The sequence below is a fragment of the Dasypus novemcinctus genome, chromosome 24 (assembly GCF_030445035.2).
Source record: "Dasypus novemcinctus isolate mDasNov1 chromosome 24, mDasNov1.1.hap2, whole genome shotgun sequence".
NCBI classification, from domain to species: Eukaryota; Metazoa; Chordata; class Mammalia; order Cingulata; family Dasypodidae; genus Dasypus; species Dasypus novemcinctus.
Window position 1 is genome coordinate 17,095,508 of NC_080696.1, and position 15,520 is coordinate 17,111,027.

Sequence of the window (15,520 nt, forward strand, 5' to 3'; positions counted from 1 at the left end):
CGGTACTCGTCCTCAGCTCTCTGACTCATCAGTAGGATTTGACTCTGTGGCTCCCTCCTTCTCCCTTTAAACACTGACTTCACTTGGCTTTGAGGATTCCTCACTCTCCTGGTTTGCCTCCTACTTCACAGTGTTCTTTCTCAGTTCTGTGGCTACTTCCTCCTAATTCCCTGCCTTCTTCACATTGGAGGGCTCAGGTCTTTGAATGTTCTCCTTTTATGCCCAATCATAGGAGATCTTTTTCCAGTCTCTTGACTCTAAAAGCAAGTTCTATCCTGATGACGCCCAAATTTCTGTTTCTAACCTGGACTTCCCCACTGCCAAACTGTAGATTCATCTGCCTAATTGTCTCCTTGACATCCCTACTTATCTACCTAATTGGCCCCTCAACCTTAATCAACTTAAACTCTCCCATCTTCTATTCTGCCACAAACCATAACACCTGTGACTTCCCCCACCTCACTTGGTGACAATTCTGGCCTTCCAGTGGCTTAGGCAAAAACCTCTCAACCGAAACACCTGAAATGCTGGGTGAAATATTTTTAAAACAATTCTTTTAAAAAATACATATATATGTCTTTTGAGGTACTGGGGCTGGGGATTCAACCTGGGACCTTGTATGTGGGAAACTGGCACTCAACCACTGAGCCACATTGACTCCCCTTTTTTCAATTGTTTTGTTCATTGTTTTTTTTTTTTTTACTTTTAGGAGGCACCAACAACTAAACCTGGGACCTACCATGTGTGAAGTGGACACTCAACCACTTCTGCTCCCAATTCTTTTATATTTTTAACTTTTAACTTTTGAAATAATCTAGACTAACAGAAAAGTTACAAAACTAGTATTCTTCACCCAACTTCTTTGATAACATCTAACATAGCCAAAACAGGGAGTTAAGATTCCTACTACTAAACTACACACCTTTTTCAAACTTCACCAGTTTTCTCCTGTTGTCCTTTTTTTTGGACGAGGATCCCATCACAGCTCTACACTGCATTTAGTTGTTAGATCTTCTTAGTCTCCTCCAGTGGGTGACAGTTCTCAGTCTTTCCCTGTCTTTTATGACCTTGATACTTTTAAAGAGTCACTTCTTTTGTAGAATGTCCCTCAGTGTGAGTTTGCCTGATGTTTTTTCATGATTAAGTTGAGATTATGCATTTTCACAGGAAAATGGGATGCTCTGCCCTCCTCAGTGTCATGTGTCTCATTACTTGCCAGATTTCTCTATTTCAAGTTTATTTTCCTCTCTGTGATAAGTACATTTCTTGGATGGAGACACTTGGAGACTGTGTTACTCATCATCTTATCACCCACTAATTTTATCATCCTTTCATGGTCTTTCCTGTATCAGTTATTACCAGGGTATTTGTTTAGCTAACCCATCTTTTTAAATTCTGTGCTGCGAGGGAAGTAAGGGAAGCTGTTCAGTGTGCCACGGGTACCCAACTGCAGGAAAAGAGGTTGCTACATGGCATTTTTAGCTTGTCTTGCTATTCAAGGAAGAGCTTTATTTTTAAGCAAGAAGAGAAGTTGACTTTTTTCCAATGTCTTTTTTATTTTGATGTTAACCTAGCAAAAGCATTTTCTAATCATGAGCTGTGCTGATTAAACCTTTACTAGTCCTCACATAGTATTCTAATGTTTTCCTGGAAGAGAGTCCCTGAGCTTTCATTTCATATTTTTGCATCTGTATTCAAAAGAGAAATTACCTTCTCCCCCCCCCCATTTATGTCCAATTTTAGTATTAGGCTAATATTAGCTTTGCAGAATAAATTGGAAAACTTTTAATCTTTTACTGCGGTTTGGACCATAGGAATTATTTGTTTTAATACTACTTGTCAGTAAAACCCTTTGGAGAGAGGTAGTTCTCTGGTTTCCTTGGTTACTGTTCTCTTCAGGTTTCCTAGCACTTCTCATGTCCATTCTAGCAGTTTATTTTGCCTGTAGTCTCCTTCCCATTTGGATTTTCAAATAAGGTTTTACAGGACTCGAGATTTAAAAAGATCCCTATATCTAGTCATAGCCCTTTTCTCATTGTTTGTGTTTTTCCCTTTTTCTCTATCAGAGTTCTTGTTTTTTTCTCTTTTTTTCTTTTTCCTGAAATGTAGCTCTTAAGGTAATCAAATCTAGTTATTTTTTGTTTGATATTTCATGATCTTGTTTTTATCTTCAGTAACTTTTTCCATTCTATACTTTTGGTGTGTGGGTATAGTGTTTTCTTTTCTTGGTTCCTTATTTCATTTAGTTTTCATCTTCCTCCTCTAGTAAAATGCACGGAAGGTTCAAAACCGAGGAGTTTTGCTTGACCCCTCTTCCTCCCGCATCTGGCCCATTCCGCAGATCCTCTTGGCTTGTCCTTTGACAAAATATACCGAATGTGACAACTGCACAACACCTCTCCTGCACCCATCCTCACCTGGACTGTTGTGACAGCCTCTTGCTGAGTCTCCCTGCCTCCACTTCAGCCTCCCTGGGGTGCTCTGCTTAGCAGCACCTTCTGTCAGCTCTCCCCTGCCCTGGGCCTCACAGGGTGCGTGTGCTCTCACGCTCTCGCTTGCCACCCCACCTCCCCCCATGCAGCTGTTCTTGTAACTCTTATTGGGAAGTAAGACAGGATGAGCCTTACTACCTATGGGTAAACATCTCTGGGGAAGCAGAAGGGAAGTCTGATTCAAGGAGAAAAATGAACAGTATCTTTCTTACAATTGAAAGAGAGCTTTTTCATGATAAGTTTGAAACGGAAGATGATTGGTATAAAGTCATTATGGCTTTTAATACCATTGAGTATATTTTTATAAATGATTTTATGTTTTTAAAAAAATGTTAGAATTCCTTTGTTTTATTTTTATTTTTATTTTCATTTAAGGTACTACCTGGGATTGAACCCAGACCTTATATATGGGAAGCAGGTGCTCAGCCACTGAGCTACAACTGCTCCCCTGTTTTATTTTATTTTATTTTTTAATAGATTAAAAAAATTTTTTAAAGATACATAGATCATACAAAATATTAAATTAAAAAATATAAGAGGATCCCGTATACACCCATTCTCCCCCCCTGCTGTTTTATTTTTTAATCAGCTTATTTGAGGTATAATTGACACCCAAGAAACTACATGAATTTACAGTGTGCAGTGATAATTGTGACATGTGTATATACCCATGAAACCATAACCACAATCAAGATAGTGAATGTGTCCATCACCCCCCAAAATTTCCTTGTGCTCCTTTGTAATCTCTCTCTCCTGTTCCTCCTTACCTCGTCCCCACCCGCTCCCTCCCATGACTAACTACTTTTTGTCACTATATATTGTTTTGCATTTTTTAGGATTTTATATAAATGGGATCATAGAGTATATAAATTTTTGTACTTAGCATAATAATTTTTAAATTCCTCCTGTGTATCAATAGTTCATTCCCTTTTGTTGCTGAATAGTATCTCATTTATGGATGTAATATTACCTTATTAATTATATTATCCAGATCCTTTTATCTTTACCTATCTACTTGTTCTGTCATGGACCACTTTTGAGTTATAGTTTGCAGCTACTGTTGTATTTTTGTGAATTTGCCTTGTATCTCCTGTAATTTCAATCCCATATTCTTTAATAGTATATTATTTGGTGCATATTTATGACAGCCGTAACCTGCCTCGAGGATTGTATACTTTTTATTGTAAAGTGTCCTCTTTGTTTTTTTCTTTTTTTCTTGGAGCAGTTGTAGGTTTCCAAAAAATCATGTGGAAAGTACAGAGTTACTATATACCCCAGTCTGTCACACACAAGTTTTGACTGTTAACATTTTGCATTAGTGTGGTGTCTTTGTTACAACTGATGAAACATTATAATTATGCTATTAACTATAGCAGAGAGTTTACATAAAGGTTTACTCTTTGCAATCTACAGATCTATGGGACTTTTTTTCCTGGTAACTCATATACAATCTAAAATTTCCCATTTTATCCACTTTCAAGTATACAATCTAGTAGTGTTAATTACATTCACAAAGTTGTGCCTTCACTGTCGTCATCCATTGCCAAAAATTTTCCATCACTCCAAACAAACTCCATGCCAATTAAACATTAACTTCCCATTTTCCACCCCCACGTGGCCCCTGCTGCCTCTTTACCTTTTTAACTCTTTTTGCATTTAATTCAGACTTGTCTAATATTAAGATTGCATTCTATAACATTTGCCTAACATCTTTTTGGTTAACTTTTTACTTTAGAATTTTCTGAATCATTTTGTTAGAGATGTGTCTTTTTGATATGGTAGGATTTTTTTTTTTTAATCCAATCTGAGACCCTTTAACTTTCGCTAAGTGAATTTATCCCGTTTATATTTATTTGTTATAACATGTGTTTAGTCTTATTTCCATCTTATTTATCACAGTGCAACTGGGATAGAATATTATGATTGACTGATTCTAGGTCATCTATTCACATTTTTGGCCATAATGGGGCACTTTGACAGCCTAGCCTACCTACCACATGCGGTGGTAGATGACTCCCTGTGGAGAACAGTTGCTGCTATCAGAAGAAGGGAGATGAAAAAGAATACTGAGCAGACCACAGCATACTAGCTTCCTCCATCTCTGCAGGCTAGACAGAGAATTTTAAGTATATAGGCCTTTTTTCCATTGTCTTCCAGCACATAGGGTTACAGTTGAGAATTCCTGCATCTTGCTCCTTGTTGACATACTCTGGAAATGAGTAGGATTTTATTTTTAAAGTTCTGAAACTTTATCTAGATGTGCCTATTAGTTATCTATTGCTGAGCAACAAATTAGCTGCACAATTTGGTGGCTTAAAACAATCATAAGCATTTCTTATGTCACAGAGTTTCTCTGGGTTGGGGTAGGAGTGACTTAGGTGATTCTACCTCAGATCTCCCCTGAGGTTGCAGTTAAGATGCCAGTAGGCATTGTTGGGTCCTTAATGGCGCTAGGGAATCCCCTGCCAAGGGAGCCTACTCTTTTCTGTTGAGCTGATGCTAGCATTGGCAGAAGGCCTCAGTTTCTCACCACATGGACCTTTTCAAGGGCTGCTTGATTGTTCTTAGAACATGGCAGCCAGATCCCCCCAGGTGAGTGATCCAAGTGATGGCAAGGTTGGAAGCTTCAAGATCTCTGTGGTCAAGGTCTGGAAGGCACATGCCATTTCTATAGTATCTTTTTTCTTTTTTTCCCAATCACCCAGAAAAAAATTTAATGTAATTTTTTTTCTCTTTATTTTTTTTTAAATGTTACATTAAAAAAATATAAGAGGTCCCCACATACCACTACCTCCCCTCATCCCCCTCCTCCCAAATCAATAACCTCTTTCATCATCATGGGACATTCATTGCATTTGGTGATTACATTTTGGAGCACTGCTGCACCACATGGAGAATGATTTACATTGTAGTTTACGCTCTACAGTCCACTCAGTCAGCCCTATTTGATGTGTGTGTGTGTGTGTGGGGGGCGGGGTGAGGGGGAGTTGTACAGGGCAGTGAATACCAGGAGGCAGGAACCATTGAGTAACATCTTGGAAACACAGTGTAGGGAAGCAGACTTGGCCCAGTGGTTAGGGCGTCCGTCTACCACATGGGAGGTCCGCGGTTCAAACCCCAGGCCCCCTTGACCCGTGTGGAGCTGGCCCAAGTGCAGTGCTGATGCGCGCAAGGAGTGCTGTGCCACGCAGGGGTGTCCCCCGCGTAGGGGTGCCCCACGTGCAAGGAGTGCGCACCGTAAGGAGAGCTGCCCAGCGCAAAAGAAAGTGCAGCTTGCCCAAGAATGGTGCCGTATGCACAGAGAGCTGACACAACAAGATGATGCAACAAAAAGAAATAGATTCCCAGTGCTGCTGATAAGGATAGAAGCGGTCACAGAAGAACACAGCGAATGGACACAGAGAGCAGACAACCGGGGAGGGCGGGGTCGGAAGGGGAGAGAAATAAATGAAAAATAAATCTTAAAAAAAAAAGTGTGTCTACACGGGGTGAATATTCCCTCAGTTTTCCTGGCTTCCAAGCTGAAGGTATAGATAAGGGTTTGGCTCTGGAAACTTGTATGCTACTTTCTAGGAGAATTCCCCTTGATTTGTTAGCGTCAATATAAATTTGTTTTTCTTCTATCTCCATCCCATTATTCAGTTCTGATATTTTTAAAATTTTCATATCCATTTTATTTTATTGTACCTGTTTGGTCGTGTAGTTCTACCTTTTCCACCTTGCTCTTATTAATAAATGTAAATAATTTTTTTCCATAGGTTTTAGTTTTCTTCAAATAATCTGGTGATATATATTTACATTAGTATTTATATTGGTGGTTTAAAAATATGTCCGCAAATTTTTGGATCTCCTGCTTTCAAAGGGTGGCACTTAATTTCCCTCTTCTTGAATGTGATCTGGTCTTCGTGAACTGTTTGTAAAAAAATAAAATATGCTAGGAAGTTTGAAACTTGCAGGATTGTAAGAAGTAAAAGACTTTGCAGCTTCCTGCTGGGTCACTTGCTCTGGGGGAGACCAGCTGCCAGGTTGGCAGGGCTCTCAAGTAGCCCTAAAGAGAGAGGTTTGGGAGGAAGAACAAGCCTCCCACCTGCAGCCTCGTGTGTGCCATCTTGGAAGTGGCTCCTTCAGCTCTCAGATGAGAGCAGCCCTGACCACAGCTTGACTGTAGCCTCATGTTTACCCTGAACAGGACCCAGCCAGCTTAATGAACTCCCGCATGCCTGACCTACAGAAACTATACGATAATAAATGCTTATTATCTTAAGCTACTAAGTTTTGGAGTAATTTGTTATGCAACAAAAGGAAACTAATACAGTTTTGAGTCTTGTATTCTGTTAGCTTGTATTAGTGATTAGACTGGGCTTCATTGGTTGTTGTGAAGGTCAGGATTTGCTTTACCCCAGATGCTGTGTAGCTTCTTGGCTAACTTTGCCTTGATTGTGGGAATGGATGAATAGGTTGGTTTCCCTTCAGGATGCAGGAGCTCAAGTTGGAGCCAGCCCCAGACTCTTGGCATAATGGGAGGACCTACAGAGCCGAGCTGTGGGAGCTGCAGTCTGCATACCCAGAGCAACTGGGGCTGTGCTCCAGGGAGCAGCTGGTGAAATAGTTCTCACAATAAAACTTGAGCTCTCTAGTGGGGGCTTAGGAAGGGCTTTGGAGCTAGAAGGTGAAGGTCAGTTTCCCACAACAGGCACAAAAGAGAAATCTAAGAAAAGGCAGCTCAGCACAGAGGTGAAATCCCTTAACATTTTTCCAGGAAAAATTCCTGGAAAAATTCCTTCCCTATCAGTCCAGCTGGCTGCTGTCCTGCCAGCCTGTTCCACTCCTGAATCCTGAATGGCAGCCTGGGATGGGGATGGGGTAGGCCTGGGGTGCTTTGTACAGGAGCTCTGTCTCCTCTGCTCCTCCTCTCAGCTTTACCTGCTGAAGGCTAAGCTAGGTTTAAAAGATCTTTAGGTATCTCATTTAACATGGCGGAATGCGCCCACATGGTTGACCTTTTTTTCTTTACCCATTGATATGATGGGGCATAAAAACAGAATAAATTCAGACCCACACTGGAAAATTGTTTAGATGATACTTAATGGCCAGAAACTTTGAGGAATTTCTGGAAGTTAAGATAAATGAGCAAGTGTTATGGAAAAGGCAGTGAGCAGCCCCCACACACCTTTGTTACTTGAGTTCCTCAGAACAAGTGAACCATGGCGCTGATGGGAGCTAATGAGGCACTGTTTTTATACAGACAAACATAGGTTTCATTATGTGTCACTGGCATCTTAGGGAATGTTCAGATAACACATCATTTACAGAAACTTCAGCAGTGGCTTTTTTGCAAATGGGAGATAATGTACAACATTTTTTCGAGTCTTAGATGCTGCCAATTATATAGTGACCATTATTTGTACCAGTAAGGAAGAAACCAAGTGGCCAGTTAAAATTGTATGGTGCCATGGATGGCAAGATGCTTCCTGGTTTCCCCAGTAGTAAAATGAAAAAAAAGTATGTCTTAAAAATCAAAGTGTGGTATTTTCTGAGCAGACTTCCAAGCAACAAGATTCTGAAGGAAACCTGCTTGGTTGTGAGCAGTGATACTGTTTCTCCTCCTGTCTGCAGGAAGCAGCCAGCCCCATGCAGTGACACATGGTCAGTAGACCCTCTCCCTAACTTGGCGTTTCTGGAGCTCATTCATAGTCCCTAGTCTTTTTTTTAAAAAATTTTTATAATTTCTCTCCTCTCCCCCTGCCCCAGTTGTCTGCTCTTTGTGTCCACTTGCTGCGTGTTCTTCTGTGCCCACTTCTATCCTTATCAGCAACATGGGAATCTGTGTTTCTTTTTGTTGCGTCATCTTGCTGTGTCAGCTCTCCGTGTATGCGGCACCATTCCTGGGCAGGCTGCACTTTCTTTCACGCTGGGTGGCTCTCCTTATGGGCGCACTCCTTGCTCATGGGGCTCCCCTATGGGGGGTACACTCCTGCGTGGCAGGGCACTTCTTGCGTGCATCAGCACTGCGCATGGGTCAGCTCCACACGGGTCAAGGAGGCCCGGGGTTTGAACCACAGACCTCCCATGTGGTAGATGGATGCCCTATCCATTGGGCCAAGTCTGCTTCCCAGTCCCTAGTCTTTCGAACGTGAAAAGGCTCACTCCAATGTGCCCAGTTATTTCCTTCACATTTACCAGTTTGGAGGAGTTTGGAAAGGGGCAGACAGAGGCCAGTAATGTGATCAGGGAAATCCTTCTTGGGGAGACCAGCAGTGGGGAAACAAACAGTTTCCTCTGTGTGTGTGTGTGTGTTTTTAGCAGTTTTATTGAGATACATTCACATACCATATAGTCCATCCAAAGTGTACAGTCAGTGGTTCTCAGTATAATCACAGAGTTGTGCATTCATCACCCAATTTTAGAACATTTTCGTTACTCCAGAAAGAGCTACCTCAGCAGTCACCTCTCAGTCCTTCTATACTTTCCCTGCCCTATAACTTCCAATCTAGTTCTGTGTCTATAGACTGATTTATATTTACATTTTACACAAATGGAATCATACCATATGTAGTATTTTGAGTCTGGTTTCTTTCACTTTGCGTAATGTCAGTTCCCAATGTTTTGTTGTCTTAATCCACTGGCTTTAACTGTTAACCTTACAGTCAGCCAGGGATGTAGGGCTCCCTACCCGGGCCAGGGGTCAGAGCTGGTCAGATCAGCCCTTTTAAGTCTATCATGGAACCTCTCCAAGACTTTCCTGGGAACAGCTTAGATTTTGTCCCCAGAGACTCTGAAAACTATCAGCACCCTGCCTTCCCAGGCTCCGCTAGGGCCGCTCTGCTCCTAAGGCTGAAGACTTAGTCTCTTTTCTGTGGCCCATCCCAAAGCTTGCCCAGCCCCACTGCCCATCTAGCACGTCAGAGGTTCTGCAGTGAGATTAAAGGTGGTGTTAGCATACGCCAATAAGAACATACGTAAGACTCGGAACAAAATGCCCACAAAGAGATGCAAGTGAATTTAAATGTCACCTTTTTCCATAATCACATTCCCAGGGAGAAATCACAAGTCAGGATCAAACTTGGTATCATATTCAAGTCCAAAGGAATTAAAGTCTTGAGATAAAATTCATGTGCCCCTACGAGTGCAGAATCCACCCTCCCAGCTTCTTACTCTCTCTGGTCTCAGTGGTAGGTGTCCAGTGCCTGTGGCAGGCTGGGTTCTTTCAGCTGCAGCTGAACACAGGTGTCCATGTAAGGCCCTTTGGGGCCTCAGAAGTAGCATTATCACAGCACCAGCTCACTTCCACCTCAGAAGGCCAGCCAGCCTCCGCCCTACACAGTTATCCCAGGCAGATGGTGCCAGGGACACCGGTCGAGCTCAGAGATGTCCAGGCAAAGCCTGATGGTCAGAGAAGCCTCCCCATCATGCAAGAAGGTCTACATTGATGGCCTTGAACCCGTGACCTCAGAACTTCAGCTCAGTTGGGATCTTATTTCCCTGCATGAGGCTGATTTCTGTCCTTGGCATTTACCATCTCTTACGTGCAGCTCTTAGGGATGGAATTGAGGGTGGGCCCCTGTGGTGGCAGGTCCCTCCTTGCTCTCCTGTGAACTGGCAGTTTGGTCCTGGCCCCTGGGCCCTGGCCCTAGTGCCTGTTGCCTCCTGGAGGAGGTGTCTCTCTCGAATGCATCGAGCCCTGGCAGAGCCAATTGGGGAGCCCATCCAGAGAGGAGAAGACACTTGAGCCTGGGGGATGCTCCAAGAATCCAGGGCTTACAGTTCCACAGTTTCCTCCTTGGCCCTCAGGTAGAATGGAGTAGGACTGTGGTTCACACGCTGCCCACCTGGCCCAGCCTTCCTCTCCAGAAACTCTTGAGCCAGGCATCCACTGCCGTATTTGAATCCTTACCTTGGCCGGGGCACCCTGGCCTCAGCCACAACTTCCTGCTTCACAGAAGCAGCCCTGCTCTTGAGGACAGTGCTGCTGCAGCACCAGTGACCTGCAGGGTCACCCTCCCACAGGTGCCAGGGCACAGGGCAAGCCCATCAGGCCATCCAGAGCCAGACCCAGCCAGGCCGTGGCCAGGCCTCGCCACAGGCTGGTTCCGACCCCATTTCCACTCATTTGCTTGGCTTCTTTGTGTTCCCAGCCTGGCCCCCAGTGTTGGGTCCCCGTTGGTGACCCCCTCTTCCCTGCCTGGGTTCTGAACAGGTGGAAAAGTAAAACAGGAGGAAGTCTGGGCAATGAGAGAATGCCCCTGTGACAGTAGACAGAGCTGCCTTTGGGGATGGCGCTTGGAGGGGCTGGCCTGAGGGTTCCCAGCACCAGCCCAGAGGCAGGCCCTGATGGGCGCCAGCGGTGGGGAGCACGGTATTGCTGCACCAGGCTTTCACGCCCCAAATTTTCCACAATTGCATGCTTTTAGGAATGTTTTTCTCTTCCAACCCCAGACCCCCAATTTGCTCGTAGACTGTCATGGATGACAATGATGGAGATGCAATGAGGGTAACTCATTTCCTGAGTGCTGGGCTTGGGGCCTGGTGCCCCGCCTGTACCAACTCCTGTACATGTTCGTCACCATCCAAAGATGACTGTCCTGTCATCACAGTGGGAGGAACTGGGACATGGAGAGGTTGTCTTGGCAAGTTTTGGAAGGTCAGTCAGGCATTCTTCAAAGGGGCCTCAAAACCACCCTGTGAGGTTAACTGGCAGATGATGAGGCGAGGCAGTTCTGGTTTGCGGTTGTGTTAGGGGCCTAAGCTAACTGCTGCTGGAGATTATTCACGTCCGGTTGGCTGCAGCTCCGTTTTTTCCTTGTTGTACCGTGTTGCATAACTGTGCTTGGCATGTTCCTTCCTTCAGCTCTGGGTGGACTTTGTTACTTACATTTAAGAATAACTTGATTCTATCACTGGAGGAACCCAGATGTAGTTTTGAAGATAGGTTTTGTCTTTTAAGGTTAGTTTTAAAAATGTAATTCTCTTCCCTGCCCAATGTAATTTTTCCTGGGGGCTTTACTCTTTGATCTGGACTGGAAAAAAATGTTACCATTTGAAGGTCTCTTAAAACATTTCTTTGGATTTATTGTCTGTACAAATGGAAATTCAGATAATCTGTTCTCAGCTGAAGACAAACAGGAAAAGAAAATATATTTCTTGCTACTTGGAATGATAAACAGTGACGCATATGCCGTCTATCCTGGCAACAGAAATTCAAGGTCGGAAATAATGCCTTTCCTCTTAAGTCTGCCTTCAGCTTCCCTGAGGAGTGCAGGGGCTGAAATTTGCTACTAATTGTAGCCATAATTTTAGCATGCAATTAAACACATGATTTCCTTCCCAGCGGATCTCTTTTTAGCTAGTCTGACATGGATAAAACTGAGAGCTCTGTTTACTTGAATGACCACTTTCATCTGATAGGCGGTCAGGGAAAGCAACCACTATTTAAGCCCCTTTGGCTCCCTGGTGGGAATGAGAGTAAGAATCTTGCCTATAAAAATGGTGTACCACTTGGGTACTTGTAATAGAATTTCCAATGCTACCCTCTGTGGGCTTAAGCAAACTGACAATTGGTATACCCACTTTACTAGAACTCTCTGCAAGGTTTGGATCACTGGGGGAGAATCAGTGGGAATTATGTGGTCATGATGTGAAGAACAAAGGCTCACACAGGTGGTCTTGGGTTGGGGATGGTCTGGTGTCCAGGGGAGCCCAGGGCACAAGGCCACCAGGAGGCTGACCAGCCTGAGGACAGAACTACTCTCCAGGGGGGACACTGGGAGGGAGGGACTCCCAGCCCCAGCCAGGTCCGGTGCTGGTGTGCCCACTCCCTGCTTTTCCCTTCCTTAGCCTCTCCCAGGGGGTTGTCCGTACTGTGAAAGGATGTTCTGTGTGAATTTGGGACCTCCTGCCTAGGGAAGTTTGGGGAACACCAGAGTAAAAGAAAATAAATAGTTTTCTTTACTCCAGGATACCTTGAGACCCTTCAACATGCTGCTGTATGTCGGAATTCTCCAAGGGAGCATTGAAACAAGTATGGTTTTCCAGAAATATAAAAAATCTATGGCATTCTTCACTCCAGGAACACCTGAAGGCCTTTTTCATAATAATAAGAGCAGACATCCGCTTTGTCCCCACTATGTGCCTGGCCACTGCCCCAGCACTCGATGTACATTGTCGGATTTTGTTTCACTGTGATTCAGGTGCCGTTAGTAGCCCTGGCTTGGCCGTCGCCAGGTGAGAGCTTGCCAGGTGTCAGAGCAGGTGTCGCCTCATCCAAGAAGCCTGTTCTGATTCCCTCCCCAGACCCCAAGTCGGGGACTCAGACCCTCATGTGGCCTCCAGGGCCAGAAGCCGACATTTTCTTCCCACACTGCCTTGTCACCATGTGTGCCCTGTGCCCCCCCATGCCAGACCGTGGGTTCCTAGTGCCAGGGCTGTTCGAGCCTCTGAGCTGGGTCTTTGGTATTTTGCGCCGTGCCTGGCGCAGAGTTGCTAACTCTGCATGGAAAACCAAGTAGGGCCTGGGTGTGACATTAGAGGCGGTAGGAACAGAAGAGCGCCCGAGAGTTCCTGGCTTCCTAAGACTCCATACTGCTTTTCCTCAGTGGATTTAACTCTTTTCTTAGTTTTGGGTTAAACAAATGGTTTTATCCAAGACGGCCTACAAGTAACCCTCTCAGAGTGTAGAGAGCATCCTGTTCTCTTCCCCAAGTATAGGTAGGTGCCACAGTGGCATTTAGACCCAGAGTGCCCCAGAGGCGTGGGGACAGACGGAACAGGCATCCTGGTTATTCTGTGGCATCAGTTCGCACATCGTGTATTTGGTTTTATTTCTAAATTGAATTCGGTGTTAAGGAATTGATCAGAAAATTGGGTGGGTTTGGGTGTCAGACAGAAGGCTCGAGGCCCTTGCTATTGGGGCAGCGCGTTGGTGAACTTGCAGCACGCTCTGGGAACAGAGTGGTTCTACAGCCTCACCAGGGCGGGGGTGTGGAGTGTCCCCAAGCCCTGTGCCCCGGCTTTGGGCAGTCCTGTCCTGTGCGGAGTGAGGCGACTCCTCAGTTCTGTGGTCTGCAGTGGCTTCTGTGTTTGACCTGCCTTTTGGTCCCGCTTCCCACTTTGCCCCCAAGGAGGCAATTTATGAGACTGTTTTGGGGAACCTCCTAGGCTTTCTTTTTCATTTAGAATTAATTTGTTTAAAAAATTTTTTTAAAAAGATTTATTTATTTCTCTCTCTTTCCCCCCCCACCCTGGTTGTCTTTTCTCTGTGTCTGTTTGCTGCATCTTCTTTGTCTGCTTCTGTTGTCAGCGGCATGGGAATCTGTGTTTCTTTTTGTTGCGTCATCTTGTGTCAGCTCTCCGTGTGTGCGGCGCCATTCCTGGGCAGGCTGCACTTTCTTTCGCGCTGGGCGGCTCTCCTTACGGGGCACACTCCTTGCGCGTGGGGCTCCCCTATGTGGGGGACACCCCTGTGTGGCAGGGCACTCCTTGCGCGTATCAGCACTGCACATGGGCCAGCTCCACACGGGTCAAGGAGGCCTGGGGTTTGAACCGCGGACCTCCCATGTGGTAGACGGGCGCCCTAACCACTGGACCAAGTCCGCCGCCTTGTTTTAAAATTTTAATTACGAAACATACAAAAAAAAAAATAGACCATTGTACTCGCTCCCCTGTTTGCTACATTCCCTTTACATCTCTTTCTCTGTCTAAACAGGGCACTAAAACCCTGCACCTCCTGACTTCTCTCAAGTACAAGTGTTATTACCATCCATGTTTGTCATTCATCTTTCCTGCCCATGTTTATAGATTTTTTAGAACATCAATACCACATTCACATATCCATAAATTATATATAAATAATATAGTGATGTAACTTGTTTTGGGTGTTGAAAAATATTATATAAATGGTATCATAGTGGCTGTGTCCTTGTTGCAACTCTGACTTTTTAGAGATCATATTATATGTTCAAGATGTAGCCCTGTTGATGGAGCTCCATGGCGGCTGTCTAGTACGCCATTGAATATTGAAGATGATGCTTATGGGTCCATCCCCCTACTGAGCGCAGCAGATGGTTTCTGCTTTTTCTTTTCTAAACACTGCCAATGAACATCCTTGAACCTTTCCTCTTGTTTATATTAATATGTGTAAGTTTCTAGACTGGCATTCCCAAAGTTTTAGGGTTTGCTCAACTGGATGTTTCACCAAAAGGCCCTCCAAAGTGGTTTTAGCAATGCCCCCGCCATTGACGTTCCTGGCGCCCCGTTCTGTCTAGCACTTGGTGTCAGCAGAACTTTCATCCGGCCCGTCTGTTGGGTCTGTGGCAGCACCTGCTGTTTACTTGTGCGGTTCCCTCAGGACCTTGTCCTCTGCTGACTGGCTGCGCTTCCTCGGGGTTTCCCATGCCTGTGATCTCAGCATGCTTTCTTGGTGGGCAATCTGGTGCTACCATCTCTTGTGACTGTTGGAATTGCTCTTTCAGATGGCAAGTTTGGCACCTACATGCAAGTCCACATTCAGAACGACGGACCTGTGACCATAGAACTGGAATCCCCGGCCGCCAGCACTGCCACCTCTGATCCCAAGCAAGTAAGTCCAGGGGAAGTGCGGGGACCATCTCCTGGGTCCCTGTAATGTCTGGTGACTTCGATTTCATGTTTGGTGCAGACCTCAGTCTCCAACAGAGAAAACACAGTCACCATGATCTAGTGCTGTCCATGCTCCTGTGTGCACTGCAGTCTTCTCCCCTGTGGGGCGGGTCCTTCCTCTCCTGTCCTCCCTTTGCAGACCTCCTGGGCTGCCTTCCTTGGGTGAGGTGCCATGACACCCCTGCGCCGCTGGGTGGTGGTAGTGGAGCGGCACAACCTGACTGCCCTGCGCTGGCCGCTTCACCCATCAGGAATGGGTTACCTGGAGCGGCTTTTGTCCCAAGGGTGGGGGAAGGCACTGCCTGACCTTCCTTGTAAATCCTCATTTTTCTAAAGTAACGTGTGACCAGGATTTGCTGCCAATTCTGTAAGCTTGCAGAAAAGATTTTAATTAA

At 45.0% G+C, this 15,520-nt stretch overlaps 1 protein-coding gene across 3 annotated transcripts in view; it reads left to right on the plus strand.

Annotated features, from left to right (window-relative positions):
- Positions 1-15,520, plus strand: part of DTD1 (D-aminoacyl-tRNA deacylase 1) — a 220,867-nt gene that overhangs the window by 36,748 nt on the left and 168,599 nt on the right. For all 3 annotated transcript variants that reach the window (XM_071211573.1, XM_058287626.2, XM_004472370.5), the window contains exon 4: positions 14,960-15,066. In XM_071211573.1, the coding sequence (XP_071067674.1) occupies positions 14,960-15,066 (107 nt within the window). The remainder of the gene's footprint in view (positions 1-14,959; positions 15,067-15,520) is intronic.